Source organism: Giraffa tippelskirchi, chromosome 13 (assembly GCF_054371585.1).
Source record: "Giraffa tippelskirchi isolate mGirTip1 chromosome 13, T2T-mGirTip1v1.2.pri, whole genome shotgun sequence".
In the NCBI taxonomy this organism is placed as follows: domain Eukaryota; kingdom Metazoa; phylum Chordata; class Mammalia; order Artiodactyla; family Giraffidae; genus Giraffa; species Giraffa tippelskirchi.
Window position 1 is genome coordinate 73,213,655 of NC_137287.1, and position 24,881 is coordinate 73,238,535.

The window sequence follows — 24,881 nt, forward strand, 5'->3', positions numbered from 1 at the left end:
GGGTTCTGATACGTTACCAAACGGCCCTCTCGCAACTCTGGCTCCCCTCCCCCACAAGCACGAAAGCAGAGCCGGCGCGGAGATGAGCGGCCAGGCGGCCCGGATGCAAACAGTCAGGTGCGGGGGCAAGGATTGCCCCACCTCTTGTCTCCCTGGAGGCTCCTGGCCACTTTTTGAAGGTAGAAGATGCAATTATTTTTTTTAGCGGAGGGGAGTGGAGACGATGCTTTCCAAATCCGCAGAAGCGCAGCTCTCCACGGAAAAGGAACTACGTTGAGAGGAGGCCATGACCGTTTGGACCCGTCCTCTTGGCCCCGGCGCCGGGCGTTCACAGCAGCGCAGGCCTCCTGCTCAGTTCGCACTGACCGCCCTTTGCTTCCAGCACCTGGTTTCTGAAGCCCTGTACCTTCTTGCTGGTCTCCATGAAGTTCACGGTCTTCAAGTGTCCTGAGCACAACTTGGCCTTCCCACGGTTTTTCTTTCTCACTGCCTGTGCTCCCACTCCATGAGGGGAAGTGTCTCCCATCTGCCTCATACTTTCAGGTTTCTTTTGACAAAGCCGGAACACAGAAGTTTCAGTATGAACTTGAACTTGAACGTGGTGAAGAAGCCATTGCTGGCTTATCCTTCAGAGGTTGCCCGGATGGATGGAGCTTCCTTTGGACGCACCCTGAAGGGCGCTGGTTCCTTCTGTGGCTCTGCCACTACTTCTGATGTGTGAGTGGAAAAAAAGGACACCCTTGGGAGTCTGGGCTGGGGACACATCCCAGCTTCCCTATGGGGCATGGCCCTGAGGCCTTGGTGAGATGTAATGCGTGGATCTCTATGCAGGCATGGCTTTGTCAGGGAGACTAGGGTGTTGCAAGGGTGCAGAGACCTTAGAGCCCTTGACCTTGGCAAGGTTAGGCTGTCTTTGCGCTTTTGCATGGAGGCCTGGCCGGGGCTTGCTCACTCCCAAAGCAGACAATTCCTGCGTTGATTTGTGCTGGAGGCTAGGTGGTCTCTTCCCCTCCTTGGCTTTGTGGCTACCCTTCCGCCCTACACTTGGTCCTCCTCAGGTGGCTTATGCTCTGTGTTGCCCCTCTGAGTATTCTTAGAATGGGAATTAGTGGAAGGGGCTGCCAGCTCGCTGACACCTCACTGTTGTGTGTTAGCAGAAACTTTGGGTGGTTCCTTGGTGGGCTGCTGTTGACTAGATTCACCAAAGTCTGGGGTTTCGGGGTAATGACGTGGCCCTCTTGCTCGGCTCTCTTGTACTTCAGAAGCAGGTAGATGGCCATCACTTGGTTGTGCTTCCAGCCATCAGTGAGCCTTGGACTTCTTCCATTTTGTCACACTGGACACCACCATCAGGGTTCCTGGTAGTCAAGACAGTGGCTCCACATAAGGTTTGGTTCATCTTCACGACCTGTGTTTATCCATGGATCTTTCCTGATGAGCTCTAAAGTGCCTTTCTTGCTGGAATTGAGAATGAAAAATTTCTTAGCAGTTTTTCACATTTCCTGGACATGTGAAAGGGCATATGGTCTGTTCCATTAAGTACCAATTCCTGCAGCTCCTTGACGGCAGGGGTCCATCAAAGGTAAGGGGTTTGCAGACCAGTGTATATAGGATGATCCTCAGATTCCACACGTCTACTGTGGGTCTATCTTATTTGGACTTGGAAGACTTCCAGGGCAGCCTAAAGGGGGACGGCCAATGACGGTATCTAGCTTGTTGCCAAAGGTAAATGTAACGCCAAAGCCATAGTCTTCAAAGTTTTTTTCATATCAGCATCCAAAAGCAGGTGCTCTGCCTTTAACTCTATGAGCAATGCACTTCTGGTGACAGTGTGTCACTGATGGAATTTGCCAGAACTTCTTTTTCTTGCGAATTTCCATGAGCCACTAGGTCCTCAAATATGTCTCTTCCATTGAGTAATTCCTCAAGGAAGGCAGAATGGATCACTACAAATAACTGTTTGGGGAGGACTCAAGTCTTTCATGGTTCTTACTCAAGGGACCGTCTCTGAGTCTGGAGGAGTTTGGTTAAGTCTTGTCAATGGTCTTCATGACTGCCTCTTTCCTAAGTCAGGATGTACTGAGCCAGCTTTAGCTTGGTCATGTTGCCCGTGGCAATGGTCTTGACTGTTGGTGACTGTCAATATGGAGGTCATCCTCAACAGAGATGTCTGAGGCCAGGAGCATCTTGGACTTACTGCTGACCTGGGAGTCAAGGTGTCTCAAGGTCAACTTAAAATTGAGGAAACCTGGTCAGAAACTTGACCCAAATCACCTCAAAAGAAAATCACTTCCCAACGCCCTCTGATGAACTGATCTTTATAATGGAACCAAAACATAATGCCAGACATGCCAATAAATAAAACCAAATACTGACAAATCGAAATAAGAGAAAACAAAGTTTTAAAAAGGAAAAAAATGAGAAAAAGAAAAAAGTAAAGATGAAAATGAAGAAAAGAGTTTTTAAAAAATGAAGGAAAAAAGAACCAAGAAAATATGGGGAAGTAAAAGTAAAAATTAGTAACAACCAAAAACCCTATGTCTACAAGAAACATTGGTCAGAGTTCTGGTCACTGAAAACCAGCTTCTTGAGCTAGAAGAACTGAAAAGCAGCCCAGCCAGGGAGTTGGAGGATTGAAATTTTATAATGATGGTCTCTTGTGAGACTGTATCAAGAAATGGGCTCATTTTCTCATTTTGGGGACTCTAGAACACTTTATTCTTTTAAATAAATTATTGAGGATCCCCCAAGAGTTTTTTGATTAGTGGGTTATAGTTATAAACATTTACCTTATTAGAAACTAAATCCTATAGGCTTTTCATTGTCAGTGGCTTTTTCATCTCTAGCTTAAAAAGTTGTAATGTTTGGCTTAGAAGAGCTCATATTGGCTACACACACAAAAAAGTTATATATGAAATAAACTGCATTTTTCAAAGATTTTCTTTTACACATAGATTAAAATTTTCTACCCATTTTATTTTTTTCCTGCTTTGTTACATTTTCTATGATGAGAGTCACCTTATTATTTTACTAGTCACTAATCAGAAATATTAGCTTTTTCCATAAATCTAAGTGGTTTTAAATGTTACATTAACAATTATGATATGGTTTTCCATTTCTGATATCTGGTTTTGTGTGATTGGCTGAGTTTGCTCAAGGTCTGCTTGGCCTAAACAGCTGTTGATTATGAATATTCACAAGGAAGGAAGTGAAAAGACTCATACTTGTGTTATTTATTTGAAATAAGCCTATGAGTGCTACCAAATTATTATAAACAGGTCCATGGGAAGAAAATCAAAACAGGATTCTTAGTACCTTCTGACTAAGCAATGAGGTCAAGTTATTTCTAAACTAGTAAAGTTATAAAGTCAGTGATGTCATAACACTGAATTGGTGATTAGGTCAGGTGAAACTTCTGCTTCCTGCCACGTGGTTGTGTGGATTGTGATGATCAGAGCTGTGACCTCTAAACTGTGAGCTTGAGAGGACAAGCTTGAGGGCCAATGCCAAGAGTCAGAGGATGGCAAAGGGGAAGGACAGAAACTCCTTGGGATTTTGAGGAGATGTTGTATAAGCCAAATGAGCCAGTCTTGGAAAAGATCCAGACTTTGAAGACAGATAATAACCACTGACTAACCACTTTCAGTAGGAGGCTTTGTTAACTGCATACTGAAAAGGTCATTGATTTTGTAGCTCATCACGAAAGTTATTCTAGTCACTGATTTTAAAATAACTGATTACTGTTTATGTAACAATTATTATGTATGATACAGTAACCATCACACTATGATGGTTAATTTTATGTGTCAACTTGACTGGCCTGATTAAACATTATTTCATTATTTCTGGGTGTTATCTGTGGGGGTTCTTCGAATCAGGTAGCCAAAGTATTACAGTTGACTCATTGGAAAGACCCTGATGCTGGGAAAGATTGAAGGCAAAAGGAGAAGAGAGGGGCAGAGGATGAGGTTGTTAGATAGCATCACTGACTTAATGGACATGAATTTGAGCAAACTCCAGGAGATAGTGAAGGACAGGGAAACCTGCAGTCCATAGAGTCACAAAGAGCTGGACACAACTTAGCAACTGAACAAGAACTGCGGAGGTGCTTCTGGAAAAGATCAGCAGTTGAATCGGTGGACTCAGTAAAATATTGGGTGGGCCAAAACGTTTGTTTGGGTTTTTCCGAAACAATTTATGGGGAAAAAATTGAATGAACTTTTTGGTCAACCCAATAGATCCCCCCTCCCCAATGTAGGGGGGCACCATCCAATCCACGAACTGCACTTGCATGCTCAGTTGTGTCCGGCTCTTTTGTGACCCCATGGACTGCAGCCTGCCAAGCTTCTCTGTTCATGAAGGGCCTGAATAAAATAAAAGTTAGAGGAAGGAGGAATTGCCCCCTTGTTTGTTGCTTCCCTGATTGAGCTGGGACATCCCATCTCACCTTCTCCTGTACTTGGAATGAGATTTTTAAACTGTCAGCTCCTATGATTATCAGGCCATTGGGTTTAGACTGAAACGACATCACTAGTTTTCCGGGTTTCCAGCTTGCAGACAGCAGACGGTGGAACTTGTCAGGCTCCATAATTCACATCTGTATCTCCACTGGTTCTAATTCTCTGGAGAACTCTAATGCACACACACACAGAGCAAAGATGAGGATGCCACAGTTGGAAAGAAGAGTCTGCTGCTCAATTCTCCTACATTCTTCTATTGACAAACTTTCCAGCTGGTAACTTTCTTTCAACAAAAAATTGTGGTTAATGACATAACTTATCGCCAGGTCTCTTAAATGACTCTTACATCATGGCAAGCATATAAACCTAACTGTAGTCCAATTCTAGAATGACTATAAAAAGAAAACTTTGTTATTCAAAGACCAAATTGAGTTCACAGGGTAAAATAACAGAGTAACAGCTATTATTAAAAAGTAAACTAATTGGTATAAGATGCTAAATATATAAGTTAAAGTGATAACTTGAAAACTATGTTTGGGAAATATAGGGAAAAATGTTATATGAAAAGAAAATCAGAACACAAAATTTATATTATTTTAACAATGCAAGTGCACACTTAACTGTGAAACAAATTAGAAGGAAACACTGAAAGGAAATGAGTTTTGAGGTAATTGGGTCATGGGAAAATTTTTTTTTAAACTTTTTTGTTGCAGTGTTTGTATGATACAAATGGGAGAGAAATTACCTTTGAAATGCAGTCATTCATTTTAGCAAAATTCTTGTGGAAATTTTATTGCTTAGTCTTGGAACAGAACGAGGCACTAAAATCATAGAGGCTTCATTTTTATTAACCTATTACTTCTGAATTCAGGTTGCTACTGGATCCATCCGTTCTATTTATGTAGCACTCTGTATGTACCAGGCACTGTGCTAAGCATTTTAAGTAGATTATTTCTTCTAATCCTCACAACAGGTACTATTTTTATCACTTCATAGACAGGGTTAATTAGTTTCCTTTAGAGTCATGTGATGATGAGGTTTAGATCTTGACCTTAGGTGGTCATGATCCAGAGTCATGTATATAGTGGCTGCAAATCTTCATAGAGTAAATATAAACTGAAATGATACTCTAGCTATAAACCTGAAACCTTAGGGGGACAAAAACTTACACATATTTCCTTCCCATTACTTTAGCATTTCAATCTGACGTGTTTCTGTCACACAGTTTAAAAGCTAGATCTGAGACTTTATTATTTTTTTAGATTTTAAAATATTTATTGGAATACTTTTTAAAAAGATTCATAATACTTCATTCTTTTAAAATTATAATTACCTTCCACTTTGATTGAATAATTTCTCATCCTTTTATCCAAAAATTTCCACTGAGAGTTTTAAAACTTCTATTTGGTGGCACTACTTAACATGTGATTTACCCTCTCATTATTTAATCTTTTAAATGATACTTTATAATTTTTAAATCAGTGTGAGTTCATTGAAGGTTTGAGAGCCACTCTGTAGGACTAAGTCATTAACCTGAAATTTTACACTAGGTAAAGTACTGTTTTCATTACTTTGAAAAAAAACAATAACGTTGTGACTGGCTCTTACATTTAACATTTTAATCTCAGCTTGCCACCATTAAATATAACTGATTGCACTGACCACATAAAAAGCCAGAAAAAAATCACTGTGTCACAAGCTAAGCTAACTCAATTTAAATCTAACAAAGATAGCCATAATCAGCAATTTACCAAATCAAAAGCCAGAGTTAAGTTACATTCAAAACTAGCAATTTGGGGGACTTCCCTGGTGGTCCAGTGGTTAAGACTCCAGCTTCTAATGCAGGGGATGCAGCAATTTGGGGGACTTCCCTGGTGGCCCAGTGGTTAAGACTGCAGCTTCTAATGCAGGGAATGCAGGTTCAATCCCTCTTGAGGGAACCAAGATCCTTCATACTGTGCGGCTCAGCCAAAGAAGAAAAAAAAAGTTTTTCAAGGGTTGAATGATTTATGAAGGTTATAACCTAACACAGTACTGTCTGAGTCTACAAACAGGTCTTGTTTTATGTGACCTGCCTTAGGTCTAGTGTCACAACTTTTACCAATGGTAGTAGAAAGTCTAGCTGCCACCGAAGATTTTAAGTATTATATTAAAAAAAATCATGAGACATGAATTTCTTGCCTTCCAGTGGCCAAAACGCCCATCTTGTTTCTAGTGAATAAGGCGACAGACATGATAGAAACAGGTTAGAGCTGAATCAGGACCTTCAGTGACATTTCAAGAATAGAGGGATTCTGTTGGGCAACGAGAGATTGCTGCTCAAAATTGTGATCTGAAGTTGCTTTACACCTGCATGTTTACAGTTCACTGTGATGATCTGTTACTATTCATTTTACGAAACAAAAGCCTGTTTTTACACTCAAACTCCTAACTTCATTTTTTTAAATTTAATTGATTAAAAAAAAAAGTCACACTGTACTTTACCCGGCGTAACCTGCAGTACTCTGACCACACGCACAGCTCCTTGTTTTGTTTACGGCCAGTCCGGTACTATGTAGGTGGTGAAAATTGAAGCTATATAGACCAAAGATGCGAAACAAAACGAGCGGTGAAGCGATTGATAAAAAGAGGAAGATATTTAGAAGAGGAATAAAAGTGCTAAGTTAGACTGGAAAAGGAAAAGAAAGCGGGTGAGGAGGGAGGAGGCTTATTAGGTCAGAAGCAAACTATGGTCTCGGTCTTGACAAGAGTAAATCAACAGATTCAGATCCCTGATCTTGAAAATGTTCTTCAGCTGTCTTACAATTGTCTATGACTTCCCGGCGACTCCATTCGTAACCATTCAAGCCTCCATTGGCTGGAGTAGTCACAGTATTTGGCAGTCTCTGAACTGCTCTCACAGAACTCAAGATAGCCTTTATTCGGCTCTTTCCGGAGGCTCAAGATCGCCTACCTCGTTGCCTCTACGTGCGTGGTTTCCTCACCACCTCCCCGTCCCCCATTTATCTTTATTTCTTTATTTCCACATTGCCGGGGATTCGGCAGAGAATCAGTGAAGGGGCACTGGGTCAGAGTTTAGCGTCACTTTGGCGAGCCGAAAACAGAAAACGAGAGCGTCTCAGACTACCAGGCGCTAAACGGCAGAAATTGGGTTAGAAAAGAGCGGCGACCGGAGGGAGTACTAGCCTTTGGAGTCTAACCGCGGTACACTGGTCCCCAGGACATACAGCAGATTGCTGGCTGCCCGTTACCAGGCAACTGGAGATCTCGCGAGAGACAGCTTGCGCCTGCGCACTGCCGCTGGAGGGCCTTGCCCAGCGCCTGCGCCCTGCTCCTAAACTCCTAAACTCTTAAACTCAGTGGCGACGGCCTGGGCCGACTTTCCGGTTTGGAAGTGGTCGGATGCAGAAGAATGAAAAGTGTTCCCTGAGCGGTTTCACCCCTCGCCCCACCGTATCGGAAGGCAGTGACCGGGCAAGGAGCAGGCTCTGCGCACGCGCAGCGCGGCCACGTGGAGCCGGCGCCGAGGCAAACGTGAGTGGAGGGCTCTGCGCTGAGATCTGAGATCCGGAGGGGTCGCTCTGGTGGGGATCGAACCGGCGATTCGGCCAGGCGCGCGCGAAGTTTTCTGGGCTCCCCCTACCTAGGGCTTCCCCATACCGGCGTTTTTTCCTGCGTCCCGGCCCGGGCTCAGGCTCTGCTCTGTTTGGAGTTGAGCGTCTTTTGGATACGAGAAGCAATCAGACAAAGCCCCACTAGGCCCTTCTGTTCTCCGCAGCCTAGAAGTGGAGGCCGACAAGAAAATAACTCCAGTCGTGTGTACTGAATAGTAGGTCGGCACTAGATAGACGGCAGACCAGAGAGAGATGACCTCGGGGATCGGTTACCAGATCCAGAAACCGAGAGTCCTCCCTGAGTCCTCTCTCTGCTTTACTCCCAGTTGATCACTAACTCAGGCGGATTGTACCTCCTGTTTCAACCAACACGTGTTTCTGTCCATCGGCAACTCTAGTGAAGGTCACTATCAGGTCTTCCCAGGACTATTCCGAGTCCTCTTTGCTGCTTCCAGTCTTGGTAAAGATTCCTCCTGGCTTGAGTCCACCAAGATCTTTGTATGACGTCTTTCTAGCTGTGCCATTCCTCTGCTTTGAACGTGACAGCCGCTCCCATTGTAAGGGTTGCAGGAGTCTTCACCATCTGGTCCTTCCCTTTCTCAGTATTTCTCTACTCTAACATCCATGCCCCAGCGACATTGACATTATTTCCTTTAATGCAGTTCCCTGGGATGCTCTTCCCGAATAGGTACTCCTTTTGGTGGGGATTCTTTAGATGTGGGCTAAAAGGTCACTTCCAAGGTGGTTCAGTGGCTGACACTCCTTTTCTCCCAACGCATGAGACCCCTGTTGGAATCCTGCTAAGGGAACTAGATCCTATATGCTTCAACTAAGACCCAGTGCAGCCAAATAAATAAATATATGGTCACCTGCTCGAGGCCCTTCCTGACCCCCTCAACTTTGTCAGGCCTCAGGGCCCTGACCTTGAAGTGCATCACATGCTTTGCTGATGAGTCTCTCTCAGAGACATTAAACCCAGTGAGTTAAGTGGCTGTTTTTAATTCATAATCTTTCTGTCTTGGTGCATTGTGTATAATCCACAAATACTTGTTCAAGTAAGACAGGTGGTGGGGGTGCTGAGGGTGGGACTCATTTTCCAGGCAGAGGGAATGGGTATAAGGCCATGGAAGGCAGGACTGGTGGCCTCAGTAAATAGTAAGTGGTTCAGTGGTGGGGCATAAGGAGAAAGGCTGATGGGGAGATGGGAACACTTGGATGTCACCTTAATAAGTTTCCACTTGATCTTTGGGGCAGTAGAAGCCTCCAGCAGGCCCTTCCTAATTTTCTCCTTCTCCAACGCTGTTACTTGTTCCCACTTTAGTTCTGGATTATATCCCAGGAGATTCTACTTATCTGGCTCTGGTCTCTCCCTCTAGATTCTGAAGACAGGAGGAGCTAATGCCCAGAGCTTCTAACTGTAAGTACCAACTTCCTGTTGTTTGGGGGGATTTTGGTCATGCAGCTTGTGGGATCTTAGTTCCCCAGCCAGGGATCAAACCTTTGCCCCCTGCAGTGAAAGCACAAAGGCTTAATCACTGGACTGCTGGGGATGTTCCTCCCTGTTGTTTGAATGCAGAGGCACGTGAACTGTAGCTTGTGTGCAGCAAAAGCTCTATTAGATCACCCTATTTGCTCCATGGTCGCCTAATTCCCTCTTCCTGACCACCTTCAACCTGGTGCCAGCCTCTGCCAGTCATGTCATGGGATTTGGATGAGCAGTCTCCAGCTTGCAGAACTGGAGGGGAGGAGCTGACTCTGATGACTGGCATGCACAGGGCTGCTCTGGAAGGAAATTTAGGAGACAGACACCGAGTCTCCAGCAGTGGGTGCCACTGACAGGAACAGTTCAGTTCAGTTCAGTTCAGTCGCTCAGTCATGTCTCTTTGCGACTCCATGGATTGCAGCACGCCAGGCCTCCCTGTCCATCACCAACTCCCGGAGTTTACTCAAACTCGTGTCCATTGAGTCAGTGATGCCATCCAACCATCTCATCCTATGTCATCCCCTTCTCCTCCTGCCCTCAATCTTCCCCAGCATCAGGGTCTTTTCAAATGAGTCAGCTCTTCACATCAGGTGGCCAAAGTATTGGAGTTTCAGCTTTAGCATCAGTCCTTCCAATGAATATTCAGGACTGATCCCCTTTAGGATGGACTGGTTAGATCTCCTTGCAGTTCAAGGGACTCTCAAGAGTCTTCTCCAACACCACAGTTCAAAAACATCAATTCTTCGGTGCTCAGCTTTCTTTATAGTCCAGCTCTCACATCCGTACATGACTACTGGAAAAACCATAGCTTTGACTAGACAGACCTTTGTTGGCAAAGTAATGTCTCTACTTTTTAATATGCTGTCTAGGCTGGTCATAGCTTTTCTTCCAAGGAGCAAGTGTCTTTTAATTTCATGGCTGCAGTCACCATCTGCAGTGATTTTGGAGCCCAAAAACATAAAGTCTTGTCACTGTTTCCACTGTTTCCCCATCTATTTCCCATGAAGTGATGGGACCAGATGCCATAATCTTAGTTTTCTGAATGTTGAGTTTTAAGCCAACTTTATCACTCTCCTCTTTCATTTTCATCAAGAGGCTCTTTAGTTCTTTGCTTTCTAGCAAAGGGGTGGTGTCATCTGTATATCTGAGGTTATTGATATTTCTCCCGGCAATCTTGATTCCAGCTTGTGCTTCGTCCAGCCCAGTGTTTCTCATGAGGTACTCTGCATATAAGTTAAATAAGCAGGATGAAAATATACAGCCTTGATGTTCTCCTTTGCCTATTTGAAACCAATCTGTTGTTCCATGTCCAGTTCTAACTGTTGCTTCCTGACCTGTATACAGGTTTCCAAGAGGCAAGTCAGGTGGTCTGGTATTCCAATCGCTTGAAGAATTTTCCACAGTTTGTTGTGATCCACACAATCAAAGGCTTTGGCATAGTCAATAAAGCAGAAGTAGGTGTTTTTTTGGAACTCTCTTGCTTTTTCGATGATCCAACGGATGTTGGCAATTTGATCTCTGGTTCCTCTGCCTTTTCTAAATCTAGCTTGAACATCTGGAAGTTCATGGTTCATGTACTGACAGGAACAGGTAGGAGCTTTCACTCCAGGGAGCTGAATTTTGGTTTTCTGTGAGGTGACTTAGGAGGAACTTCAGAGGCCAGTAGAGGTCAGGAGCCCTGTCTCAGGGATGTCAAGTGAGGAAAGGCACCCGTCCTGCAGCAATGGTTCCCGATCCCAGTTCTGTATCAGAGTCACCTGGGCAACCTTTTGACAAGTAAAGGAGCCCTGCCGTATTCTCAGGGATTTCAATTCAGTAGACCTAGGGTAAGGACCAACCATCTATATACTTTAAAAAGTCACAGCTTATTTTTGAGATGCAGCTAGGATTGAAAGAGATAGAATTTGGATTTGGGAAACCAGCTGTGATTCTGGCAGGGTATTTAACCTGAGTCTGTTGCCTCCTCCACTCATGGAATTTTGTGAGAATCAAATATTTCTTGGAGAAAGTGCCTTACTTGTTCTGACATCCTCCTCAGCATTGGCAGCCAGGCTCTTAAGGTGTTTATTGGAGAATTCATCATTAATCCTGCCTGGGCCACTTGGGGGTGGGGGGCACCTGTGGGATGAATGACCTGGCATGAGGAGAAATCTGGAATGAAAAAATCTGGTTACCTGAAAACAGGGACAGTCCCAAACTCCAGACTTCTCCACAGCTGGCTCATTTACCTTCCTTCAGTTTTGCAACATGGGTCCCTGTGGTTCTCAGGTGAGCCCAGGAAGTGAGGAAGAATACAGAAGGGAGGAACATGCAGTTGCCTCCGGATGGGATTATCAGGACATACTCCTGAGAACAGTGATCTATAACATTTCGCCAGCAATCATCCCTCTGTTTTGCCTTAACAGATTAGCATCTTTAAATTTCATTACAAAATTCCCATTGTTTTCATCACACTGTCAGCCAGAGGAACAGCCTGCTTGGACTTAGCAGAGGAAGGGGGAATTGGTGTATCCGTGTTTTAGGAAGGACAGACAAGGAACTTAGGGTCCAGGGAGGGGAGGAAGGCTTACAAAAGAGCACAATGAATCATGCAGATTTTCAGCCATGTGCATACATTATCATCCCAGTTCTTTAAAAATCACACCTGGTTAACGACAGAGGCTTCCAGGGCCCTCAGAGATTCTGTGCTGAGGGCAGATGGATTTGAGGACTCACAGAGGTGGTCATGGGAACTTGTTCAAGGCTGAACCCCAGTGCCCATGACTCCAAGTAGAGGTGCTCAGTGAGTATTTGCTGAATGGATAAATAGAAGCCTAAGTGGAAAGCAATTGAGAAAATGGTCAGAAATCTATCAGACTAATACCAGAGGTCCTGAAGAAGATAAATAATTATGAACAAGTAGCGACATTGGAACATTTTTAATAAAGGAAACAGAATTTCACTGTGATTGCAGTAAGGCAAAACATTGATAAATTGCCTGTATGTGAATGAAGACTAAGTCATAGAAAAAAATGGGGAAAATAAATGACTTAAAAGAGGGATTAGGTGTATGGTCACATATATATATATTTACATAAATATATATATAAGTATATACATGTCCTATGTAAGTAGGCTTGCTCTAGCCTTTCAAAAAGAAAGAGCACAACCAAGATAGCCTTAAGACGTGCATGTCTAGTTAACATGAACTTTCCTTTGCCGTTTTGCTCCCCTGTGAAGGATTTTTCAGTATGGCTGCAGCTCCGCAAGCACCAGGGAGGGGCTCTGTGCGGAAGATGAGACCTCTACCTGTGAAGACGTCACTGAACAACCCATACAGCATCTGCTGGGGTGCCCTGGACAGGGAGGACATGCACTTCATACTGCAGACCCTGGAGGACAGAATTCAGTCTCTCGGGCTTCAGAAGATTGAGGATAGGAAGAGAAAGAAAAAGCAGCCCCCTTTGAAAAAACAAAGCAGAGACACGAGCAGCATAGACGTGGACACTAGTGAGGATCTGAAGAAGGAAAAGCCCGAAGGTGATGCCCAGGTGTCAGGGTGGACCCCGGCTGACATCAGGAAGCAGCTTGCTATCGGCATCAACGAGGTCACCAGAGCGCTAGAGAGGAACGAGCTGCTCTTGGCCTTGGCGTGTAAGTCGGCCAAGCCAGCCATCATGACCTCACACCTGGTGCAGCTGAGTGTCAGCAGAGGTGTCCCCGCGTGCCAGGTGCCCCGGCTCAGTGAGAGGCTCGCACCTGTCCTGGGCTTAAAATGCGTCCTGGCCTTGGGGATCAAGAGGAACACTACTGCCTTTGGGGAGGAACTGAGGGCCATCCTCCCCAGAGTCCCCCGTCTGAATGTGCCATGGCTCCAGGATGCAACCGAAGACCCTGGGGAGAACCTGCAGACAGAATCTTTGGAAAGCCAAGATGAAGAGATTCTGGACACTTCCTTTGAAGACCTTTCTAAATCCAAGAGAAAGCTTGCTGAGGGTCAGCAGGCTGTAGTGTTACAACCCCTGAAAATAAAGAAACTGATTCCAAACCCCAATAAGATAAGGAAACCACCCAAAAGTAAAAGAACGGCTTCAAAGTAATCTTGTATAAATCTGTCACTTGATACAGGTGTAAACGACACCTCACTAAGAAGCCTTGAAATGAATAAAATGACTTTTACATATATTCTTGGGACTGTTTACTGTCATTCCTTTCACACGTGTTAAGATTTTCTGTGACTGCAGAATACAGATATGCTGAAGCTTAGAAACACGAAGTGCAGAAACTATTCAGAGGTGTGACTATCAGAACAAAGCTTTATTGAAACAAAGGTCCAGATTGGTATAAATTCACTTTTTAAAAGGCTGGTGCATAGCGGGGGGAGGTGGGAGGGGTGTTTGGGATGGGGAACACATGTAAATCCATGGCTGATTCATGTCAATGTATGGCAAAAACCACTACAATATTGTAAAGTAATTAGCCCCCAACTAAAATAAATAAATTTATTAAAAAAAAAAAAAAGGCTGGTACAGCACTTCTGAGCAAGAACATCTGAATCCTGCAACACTGAACATCTTTCCATCCAAACTTGGAAAACCTGCCATGCGAACATGGTTCCAGTTGGGCAGGGGGCAGATGAGACGAGACTGCAGACGCACCATCCGTGTAGGGGAAAGATACTAAATGCCAAGCAATACACTGTTCTCAGAAGTAATACATTATTAATTTCTACTGTCAGTTTGCCTTTCTTTGTAGGTAGGTATGGGCTTGGGAGAAAGGCTAAACATAGAAAATGCCAGGTAAGCTATTTTGACTAGAATTCACCACTTTGTATGGTTAACTTACTTCCTTGGAATTTTATTATTTTCTCCCTTTAACATGTATAAAAAGCATGATGGAAATAGGTGAAATGAGGAAGGAAGAGAATAAAAAAGTAAACGGAGGAGCCTGGATGCTCTGATGTGGGTCTGTCGTGACAGGGTCATTTGTGTTAGTATACGGAGCATAATTGATGCTCTGAGTGAAAGCATCGCTATTTATAGTTTTGTTTGGAAAAGATATTTTCTGTAATTTACAGGGAAGGAATTGGGTTAAAGTTTATTTTCAGCCTAAATTCTGGTTGATCTGTGGATTATGCCACCTGTTCCTTAAATCGAATGAATGTCATCTTGACCAAAAAGGCTGGGGGGCAAGGATGTCATAGACTAGAGCATTTCCATTGCTGACCAAGGACACGGGAATAGTGTGGTTTTTTTGAATCTATGACTCGATACATTACATTGAAATTTGGTTCTATAATAACAGCTATTTTATAAACATGAGCTGTTTTACTGATTTTCTATTTTAAAATGCTCATTGGTAACATGTTTACATTATACAGATGGATGTGCCAGTCATTTATTAACTGCTGAATTTAAAATGAGTAAAGAATATGAACCCTATGACAACAACTACTATGTAAGTGAATAGAGTAACTGCCACAGTTCCATCATGAGGTGAGCCTGTACAAAATTTCTGAGTGGCAATCAAGTGATTTTTTGAAAACCTACTTTGTATAAGACTGCCATAAAAATGAGTGGGACGTTCTTCTTAACTGGAACCTCTTCTGCAGATTAAGTTAAAGATCTCATTTACTTAATTCTGGTGTTTCAGTGAATTGGTTCACTTTTGCTTCTGAAGCCATCCTGCTCCTGTTAGGAAAAAAAATGGTAGTGCAATTGGCTTTGAATCATTGTATGAGAAATCTAACCCTGTGTCTTCAAGAAGGAAAACAGCACTTGTCCTCAATTAGGGAGGACTTGGGGGGGGGGGGGGCACGCCCACCCCCTAGTGGCGGTTCCAGGGCATCACAGCTAGGAGCCAGCCTTCCGGATGACCAGAAGCTTCAGAAATTTGCTCTCAGCTCCTTTGGGGAAATCAGGGGCGACAGAATGTGTTTCTGTAAAGGGCCAGGCTGTAAATATGTTGGGCCTTTGGGTTCATAGTCTCTGTCAGAACAGTTCTTAACTCTATTTTGTAGAGTAAGGCAGCCACAGAGGCAACACAAATGAATGACCATGGCCATGTTCCCACAACACTTTATTTATGGAAGCTGACATCTGAATTTCCTGTAATTTTTTTGTCACAAAATGTTATTCTTTTGTTTTTTTTTTCTCCTCAACCATTCAAAAAAATATAAACACCATTCTTAGCTCCTGGGCTGTACAGAAGAAGGTGATGGGCTGAGTTTAGTTCATGGGCCACAGGTTGCCAGCTCCTGCCTGGTATAAGGTATGATTGTTTCCTTTGACCACGTATAACATGAAGGAAGGCCATCCTGTTGTCTAAGGGAACTAGATGTTTATGGACCGAACGGCTGAGGCACTGGACGTAAAGGCAGGAAGAAGTATCTACTTTGTGGAATTTAAGTCGAGGCCAGTGAGGTGGCCTCATCCAGCATCTTTTCCCCTTGGACTACTGGCAATATATATACGTATTTATGCACACCGAGAAGTTTTTCAAATCCTAGATAAAAACACCATCAGTAACAAAACTATGAGACTTATTTACAAATAAGACATCTTCCTAGGGCAGGACAGCTTTCATGGTAAGTTAGAGTCAGCGTAAAGGAGTATGTGCAATTCTGCATAAGTAATAAAAAACATTCAAACTCTCAGTGTCCTGATGGCACTAATGAACTCCTCTGGGCATGTCTTCTGACTTGCGGGCTTTGATTTCCTTTTGATATTCTGGCTGTTGCTGAGAAGAAACTAGAATCTGTGCAGGAGCAGAAGTCTAGTTTGGCAGGGGTGTACCCTCTTCAGAGAGCACACTTCATGTCTGCCCCAAACCTTGCTTTGGAACCAATCCATCATCCTTCTGGAGGTCAAAGTATAATTAGTTTGTTTACTGATTTGGCAACTTCGCTTCTTGAGAAATAAGAGTCCCAGGGCATTTTTATCTTGCTCTTCACTTGAACACCCGCCGCGTGTCACTGAGTTACAGAGGTGCTGGTTCCGATGAGATCATGTAGAGTGATGTAAGTAAACACTTTCTGAGTGTCTCCCTCATTCTGCTGTGTGGATCCACAGACCATCACTTCATAAACAGAAAAGCAGCAGTTTATCTCCACACAGTGGCAAAGATTTTCTGACACAATTCTGTGACTTCTGTTCAGTTCATAGAAAAGGGGTCCTTTTTCTAGAGAGAGGAAGAAACACCTTCCTCTTCATCAGGAGACAGCCAGAATGTTGAAAAGCAGAGGAATGTGCTCTGTACCCTCTTTGCATCTCTTCTACAAACGGGTCAACAGTGGGAAAAAAAGATGGATGTTAATGTCAGCTAGAAATGTGTTCTACATGTGTGGTCACAAATGGATGCTTTTCCATCTCTTCTGTTACTGACACTTCGATGTCACTTAAGTTGTGCTTTTATTCTTCTTTGGAATGGCAGTTCCAGGAATCTTTAGGTTATTAATGAATGATGATGTCAGAGTTCTAGAAATATCAATAGAAATATCCATCTACTGTAATACGAGTCCAACCTAAAGGGAGGGAAGAGATGTAATAGCAAACATAAGTGAGAAAGAAAAATTAAATCATAATGTAGTACAACAGATGTATATTTTTATTTTATTCTTTTATTTTTTATTACTAAATTTTTTTTTTTTGCCATGTGGCATGTGGGATCTTAGTTCCCTGACCAAGGATTGAACCTCTGCCTTTTGCCGTGGAAGTGTGGAGCCTTAACCACTGGACTGCTAGGGAAGTCCCATAGATAATAGATTTTTAAAAAGCTACTAAAACCAAAAAACCTAAAAACCTCTTAACACTCTGACAAGAAACAAGTATGGGGTTTTGTAGGTTAAGCTTATCAAGTTTGCAAAGACTCATCAACTTCACTCACCTTTTCAGACTCTGTCCCTGGACACCTCCAGTTGTACAAGTAATACTGTAAATTGCCATCGCCTATGCCAAACTTGAGTTTTTCCAAGAATGTCTTATTTTCCATCAAATCGAGTGCATTGAATACATCAAATCCTTTCTGTCAACATAAAATTTTTTTTTAAATGTTAAAGCATTAAAGGTTTAGAGTATTTTGTATATGATGTATTTCAGTATAACATTTCATTCTCCTACTAGTAGCTTGAATTGAATATGCATTTATAATTAGGTTTAATGTCTGCAATATTATACTATGCATTAATAATTCAGTTCACAACTATCCTATTAAACTAGCAAGTAGTGAATATGATGGAATCAACAAGATTATCCAGAAATGCTCAATCAAAAAATACAGTCTGATGGCTAACAGTGACAAAAAATATTAAGGTTTCAGGAAATATTTTGCCCCAGTTTTTGAAGGAAACAGTTGTCTAGATGGCCCCATCACCAGAACTGTTAGTTACTGGCCTTTCTAAGTTCTGACTTACCTGAACCTACAGCCAAGAAACCAAATCTGTAAAGACTTGAATTTGTATATTTGTCTTGGGCTAATACTGGGAAATAAATTTAGTAACATTTTAATAGTAAAAACAGAATTAAAAAATACTAGTTAATACTATGCAAAATGTGACACAGATGAAGTACCTACATTTCTATTTCTCAGGGGTTTTACTTTAAATAATTTATTACTGGCCTTTTTTGGGGAGGTAGTTGAAAATGAGCTACAAGATCAAAGAATCAAAGGCAAATGCTGATTTAGGAGTCCACTTCTAATAGATTAAAAAAAAATGTTTCCAATGATCAAATGCTAGAAGACTACAAGGAAAACATTTTTGATGTGTAGCTCCCGATTTCTCATAGGCAATATTTTCTCATTCAGTACTAATATCAAAACATTTACATCAGCTGATTTCTGTTACCTTTTAAAAGAAAATGTTTTATTTGTTGCAAGAATTTAACAATCATCCTAACTACTATACTTAGGAAGTAAAAAATAATGCAAATCCATTAAGGCACATTTTGAATTTAATTCTTTTCGTTTTAAATCCTGTTAATAATTTTATTAATTAAACTTAATTTCAAAATTCATAGACTATTCAGTTGAATAAAAAAAACTTGCTGTTGCCAGTTATTCACTGTAACACAACATTCACATTTTCCCCATACAGGCAGATCTCATTTTATTGCGTTTCACAGATTCTGTGTTTTTTACAAATTGATGGTCTGTGGCCACCCTGCATTGAGCAAGTCTATCAGGGTCATTTTTCTAACTGCATCTGCTCACTTCATGTCTCTGTTCCATTCTGGTAATTCTTATAACACTTCAAACTCTTTCATTATTATTATAGTTTTTACGGTGATCTGTGATCTCTGATGTTAAGAATATAACTCACTGAAGGCTCAGATGGTGGATAGCAATTTTTTTTCAGGAACAAAATATTTAAAATTAAGATCTCTAAGTTATTTAGTTACTACCGCACACTTAACAGACCACACTCGCGTGAAGATAACTTTTGAATTTTTTTTTTTATATGCACCAGGACACCAAAAATTCATGTGGCTCACTTTATCACAATACTTGCTTTACTGCAGTGATCTGGAACCGTCTGGAACTGAACCCACAATATCTCCAAGGTATATGCCTGTATAACGGAATCATGTAATTTTCTTATAGTCCTTATATTATGAATTTTATGTTTTTTATTTTTTTTAAAGATTTATATGGACCACCTTTTAAAAGTCTTTATTGAATTTGTTAAAATTTTGCTTCTGTTTTATGTTTTGGTTTTTTGGCCGCAAGGCATGGGAGATCTTAGCTCCCCAACCAGGGATCAAACCTGCATCCTCTGCTCTAGAAGGTAAAGTCTTAACCACAGGACCACCAGGGAAGTCCCATGTACTTTTTATATAAGGGTTAAAAGTTTCTGATTTGTACAAAATGTCTTTTTGGTTAAGTTACAATAGAGTTGATGATGAAAACAGTCACAAAAGTTTTTAAAAAAAAACCTCTTATCAAAATTCTTCTTTTGACTGATGGTCAACAGTAAAATATCTCAAATGAATTCTCCCGTGTGGAGGAAAATACAAGATACTTATATAATTAGACATACACATCTGGAGACGCACACACAGGACAGCCAGGAGTGAGTCACCTACCAGCTTGGCGATGATGAGCGCGTCACTCATGAGGTCCAGCAGGGGCGTCTCCGTGTGGATGTTGTAGAAGGAGTAGGCAGCTTTGAGGCTTTTGTGAGCCGGGTGGTGCATGACTGTGGAGGGGAGTGTGTAGAAGCTCAGGAAGTCAGTTAGTTTACCACTGGAGTTCTAAAGAACAAAGGTAACATCAGATAAACATCTCCTCGAACAAGTGTCATCCAGGCACTTAAGCTCACTTCATAATCTCTGACTTGCACCATAGCTTTCCATCAGAATGGAGAGCAACTGCTCCTGCTCCATCCTCCGGGTCTGACGTGGAGCCCTTACCACGTGCTGGGCAGTGGCCAGGGAAGAGTGTGGAGCTGTGCCTCAGCCTAAGTGCTCACTGGTGCCTGGCAGCAAGTTCTTAAGAAGGAATGCTTCTCTCTGGTTGACTAGTGACTACAGACTTATAGGGACAGTGATAAAAGTCAATTCACTGTTTTTGCAGGAATAATATCATTAAGCATCAAGATGCTACCTTTTCCAACTAAAGGATACTGTGTAACATCTAACATCTTGGCACAAGGCAGGAATTTTATCAGCTTAAAGTGAAGTGGGATAGAGTTTGGGAGTTGTTTTTTTTAGAAGCTTGTAAAAGGCATTGGTTCTGCACCAAATTTTACGCATGTGAATGACTGAGAAAATCTGAAGCTATCAAATATCAAAAGGGATGCAAAAAAGATGGTGTTTGTTTCACCATCACTGGTACAAGAAATACAAGAAATTAGTCAATATTGTTTGGGTTGTTTCAGTTAGCTGTGGTAACTATGCAAATCTGCGAAGAATTCAAGCTATATTTGAATAATACAGCTGCAAAGGCTAGACCACATATGTCATTGCTAGTTTTTGTTTTAGCAGAAATTTCCAGAGGGATGGATTTATTCACTTTTTGAGTGCTTCTGATTCATTAATCCTTTTTTTCAGACATTAAAAATTAAAGATGTTAAGCTAAACTGATTCTTTACTGTGCTGTATTAGCAGCTCAAGTATTAGAGATGACTTAAAGGCCTAGATTTTCTGCTTTGTTAAGGATTTTAAAATACCATAGCAGAAATTAGAGGAAAAAAAAAATCACTGAATGGGCTCAGTAGCAGAGTGGAGATGACATGATAGAATCACTGAACTTGAAGAATCCAGTAGAATTTACCCAATCTGAAACAAGAGAAAAAAGAGACTGAAAAAAAAAAAAATTAAGCCTCAGGGATCTGTGAGGCAGCAATAAAAGATTCACCATTCATATCACTGGAGACCCAGAGGGAAAGAAGAAAGTGGGCTGAAAGAGACAATGACTGAAAACTTCCCAGAGTTGTCAGAAATTTAAGAGATTCAAGAAGCCAAGTGAACTCTAAGAGGATAACAAAAATCCACATCATAATAAAATTTCCCAAAGTTAAAGACAGAGATCTTAAAAGCAGCCACAGAAAAACAACTCATTATCTACAAGGAAATACTAATTCAAATGACAATGGGCTGCTCACCTGAAACCACAGAGGCCAGAAGCAAGTGGCTCAAGAGCTGAATGAAAAGAACCATCAATTGTGAGTTCTGTATCTGGTAAAGCTTCTTTCAGGAAAGAAGGGCAAATAAGGACATTCTCAGACAAATGAAAACTAGAAGAATTCGTTGCCAGCAGACATACCTTTAACACTGGCCAAAGAACATCCTTCGAAAGGAAATCTCAAGATACTCAAGATGGTGATATTTAAACTTTGAGACAGTAAAGAGACCTAAATGGAAGTAAAATCACTTGAAGGGGTGCAACGTGGATACCAGAGGACTGATAATTTATATCTATATACTATAATACTCAAATGCTTGCTTGCTTGTGTTCAAGCATAAGCACTCTTTGTGACCCCATGGATGTAGCCCACCAGGCTCCTCTGTGGAGTTTTCCAGGCAGGAATACTAGAGTGAAGTCGCTCAGTCATTTCCAACTCTTTGGGACCCCACTGACTGTAGCCTACCAGGCTCCTCCATCCATGGAATTTTCCAGGCAAGAGTACTGGAGTGGGTTGCCATTTCCTTCTCTAGGGGATCTCCCCAATACAGGGATCTAACCCGCATCTCTTGTGTCTCCTGCACTGGCAGGCGGATTTTTTACCACTGCGCCACCTGGGAAGCCCCATACTCAGATAAGACCTAAACAAATATACTCAAATGCACTATAAATAAATCAAGACAGACCCCAAAATGGTCAAGGATAGGAAGGCAAGGAAAAAGAGAGGGACAAGAGCCAGAAGAAACAAACAGAAAATATATTTTATAATATGGAAGACATAAGCTCTAATATATCAGTTATCATCATATGTAAACAGTCAAAATACACCAATCAGAAGAAATTCTGCAGAGTACATAAGGAAACGTGGCCCAAATATCACTTCAAATTCAATGACATAGATGGGTTGAAAGTAAAAGGACTGAAACAGATATATCATGCAAACATGAATTTGAAAAAAGTAGGAGTGGCTATACAGGCACACTTTGGAAATTGCGTGTTTGGTTCCAGACCCCCTCAATAAAGCAAATATTGCAATAAAGTGAGTCACATGAGTTTTTTTGTTTTCCCAGTTTATATGCAAGTTTTGTTTGCACTATACTATAGTCTATTAGTGTGCAACAGCATTAAGTCTAGAAAACAATATACATACCTTAATTTTAAAATAACTTATTACTATAAAATGCTAATCATCATTTGAACTTTGAAGCAGTAACATCAAAGATCACCATAACACATATTATCATAATGAAAAAGTTTGAAATATTGCAAGAATTACCAAAATGTGACACTGAGAGACAAAGTGAGCAAATGCTGTTGGAAAAAATGGCACAAACAGGGTTACCATAAACTGTTAATTTGTTAAAAATGCACTATCAAACTAGTGTAATAAAACAAAGTGTGATAAGATGAGGTCTGCCTGTATTAATAGACAATGAGAAAGAATTTTCTAAGCTTAGATGGGTTCAACTGGAGAATTCTAGCAAACATTTAAGGAATTAACACCAATTCTATACAATTTCTTCTAGAAAATAGAAGAAGAGGTCACACTTCCCAACTCCTCTTATGAGGTCAGTGGTTTCCTGATACAGAAACCAAACAAAGACAGTAAAAAAAAGAAACTGCAGATCATTATCTCTCATGAACTCAGGAAATACTCAATGAAATACTAGCACTCCAAATCTAATAATGTACAAAAAGAATTATACACCATAACCAAGAGGGTAATTTTCCTAGGTATGTGAGGTGGTCAAACATTTGAAAATAAGTAAATGAATAAACCATATCAACAGACTAAAGAAGAAAAACGATATGATTATATCAACTGAAGCAGAAAAAGCCCTGGACAAAATCCAACATCCATTTATGATGAGAACTCTCAGCAAGTTGGAAATTTTCTCAAATTGATAAGGAGCATCCATGAAAAACCGACCACTAACATCATGGTGTAAGAGTCATGGGGTAAGACTGAGTGCTCTTCCCCTAATATCAGGAACAAGGCAAGGATGTCAACCTTCACCACTCTTATGCAATGAAGTACCAGAAGATCTAGCCCCTGCAATAAGGCAAGAGAAAGAAAGAAAAGGCATACAGATGGGAAAGAAGCAAAACTGATTCTATTTGTAGATGACACAATTATCCATGTAAAAATCCCAAGAAATCTCCAAATAAGCTCCTGGAACTAATATGTGATTTCAGCAAGGTTTCAGGATACAGGAGCACCACAGAAAAACCAATTACATTTCTACATACTAACAAGGAATATGTGGAAAACGAAACTTTAAAAAATGTATAGGATCTGGATGCTGAAAATTAAAGACTGCTGATAAAATAAAATTTAAAAGACCTAAATAAATGGAGATATACCATGTTCATGGATTGGAAGGCATGTTAATTCTCCCTAAATTAATGCAATCCTGCTGAATATCATGTAATTATTATCACAATCCCAGCAAGGTCTTCTGTAAATTAAGACAAGCTTATTCTAAAATTTATATGCAAAGGCAAAGGAGCTACGTTAGCTAAAACAATCTTGACAAAGAAAAATGAAATGGGAGGAATCACTCTACCTGATATCAAGGCTTACTACAGAGCTACAGATTAATTAAGACAGTGTAATATTGGTAGGGGAATAGACACAGAGATCAATGGAACAGAATGGAGGATGCAGAAATGGACCACAGTACAAAGTACTAGTACTCAGCCTATAGAAACACTTTTACAAATCAAGAAGACAAGGTTGAATGAAGTGATTGAATTATGCCATCCTGAACAAAGGCAGTTCAATTCCAACCAGTTTTGAAAAAGCAAAAGAGTATTAAACTTTGAGACACATTCATCTCTGATGAGGTCATCCAAACTGGCCTTTTCAAAACCAAGAGAAGCAATTAACCACACAGGCAACACCACAGCAGTATCCTGATTTCCCATTATTAAGTAGTAAAAGTGTGCTCTTGTGCCAGGAGTGGAAACTGTAAGAACAGCTTGTTCTAACAGAGTGAGCAGAAACCTGGTACAGAAGCAGTGAGTCATGGACACAGAGGAAGGAAATGAGTACTCTAGGATCTTTCTGGAAAATGGACTCAATCGCGTAGTATTTTCATACTTTTCTGTACTATCTTATCACCTTATCTTTACCTCTACTACAAAAGTGTCAATGATGTGCTCTTGAGGGAGGAACCAGTGGGCCACTTCCTCTTCATCCATCACCGGGGCTAGATGAAACTGCTTCAGGTATGTGTTGGTTAGTTCTTGAACAGCTTTGATATCTCTTGGTTCCATTGGCCTCAAGCCTGAAGTTTTTGTAACCTGTTGGAGTGAACACGAAACCAATGGGGAGGTTTAAATAAGAGGACTAAACAAACTTGGAGCCAGTGTGGTCCCCAGACCAACATTATCAGCATCCCATAGAAGCCTGTTAGAAATGCAGAATCTTGGGCCTGCCCTAGATCTACCAAGTCAGAATGATCTGAGGTGGAGCTAATGTAATAATAATAGAAATAAACTGCACAATAAATATAATATACTTGAATCATCCTGAAACCACCCGCCTCCTACCCTTGTCTATGGAAAAATTATCTTCCATGAAACTAGTCCCTAGGAACAAAAGGTTGGGGCCTGCTGGCCTACATAAGAGGGCAAAACAATCCCAGCATGTGTTCTAGAGTATCATGCTGTAAGACTGCCATGTTTGACATTTTGAAAACACAGTTGACAATGGCTGAGAAA

General features: G+C 41.4%; 2 protein-coding genes across 5 annotated transcripts in view; one reads left to right on the plus strand and one right to left on the minus strand.

The window, feature by feature from the left end:
* Window positions 1-67: 67 nt before the first annotated feature.
* On the plus strand, window positions 68-13,721 carry RPP38 (ribonuclease P/MRP subunit p38). Of its 2 annotated transcripts, none has more exons than XM_081553612.1 (3): window positions 68-717; window positions 9,451-9,491; window positions 12,777-13,721. In XM_081553612.1, exon 3 carries the CDS (start codon window positions 12,788-12,790, stop codon window positions 13,634-13,636), a length of 849 nt encoding a protein of 282 aa, XP_081409738.1. In that variant the 5' UTR covers window positions 68-717; window positions 9,451-9,491; window positions 12,777-12,787; the 3' UTR covers window positions 13,637-13,721. The 2 variants fall into 2 exon arrangements, with proteins under 2 accessions (XP_081409738.1, XP_081409737.1); XM_081553611.1 differs by lacking the exon at window positions 68-717 and adding an exon at window positions 7,752-7,994.
* Window positions 13,722-15,597: 1,876 nt separating this feature from the next.
* The window catches only part of NMT2 (N-myristoyltransferase 2), a 54,782-nt gene continuing 45,498 nt past the window's right edge, over window positions 15,598-24,881 (minus strand). For 2 of the 3 annotated variants that reach the window (XM_081553602.1, XM_081553603.1), the window contains 4 exons: window positions 24,291-24,461; window positions 19,616-19,783; window positions 17,421-17,558; window positions 15,598-17,058 (listed from right to left, as the gene is read on the minus strand). In XM_081553602.1, coding sequence (XP_081409728.1) covers window positions 17,038-17,058; window positions 17,421-17,558; window positions 19,616-19,783; window positions 24,291-24,461 — 498 coding nt within the window. In that variant the 3' untranslated portion in view covers window positions 15,598-17,037. The remainder of the gene's footprint in view (window positions 17,059-17,420; window positions 17,559-19,615; window positions 19,784-24,290; window positions 24,462-24,881) is intronic. The other variant, XR_014072382.1, reaches the window with a different exon arrangement.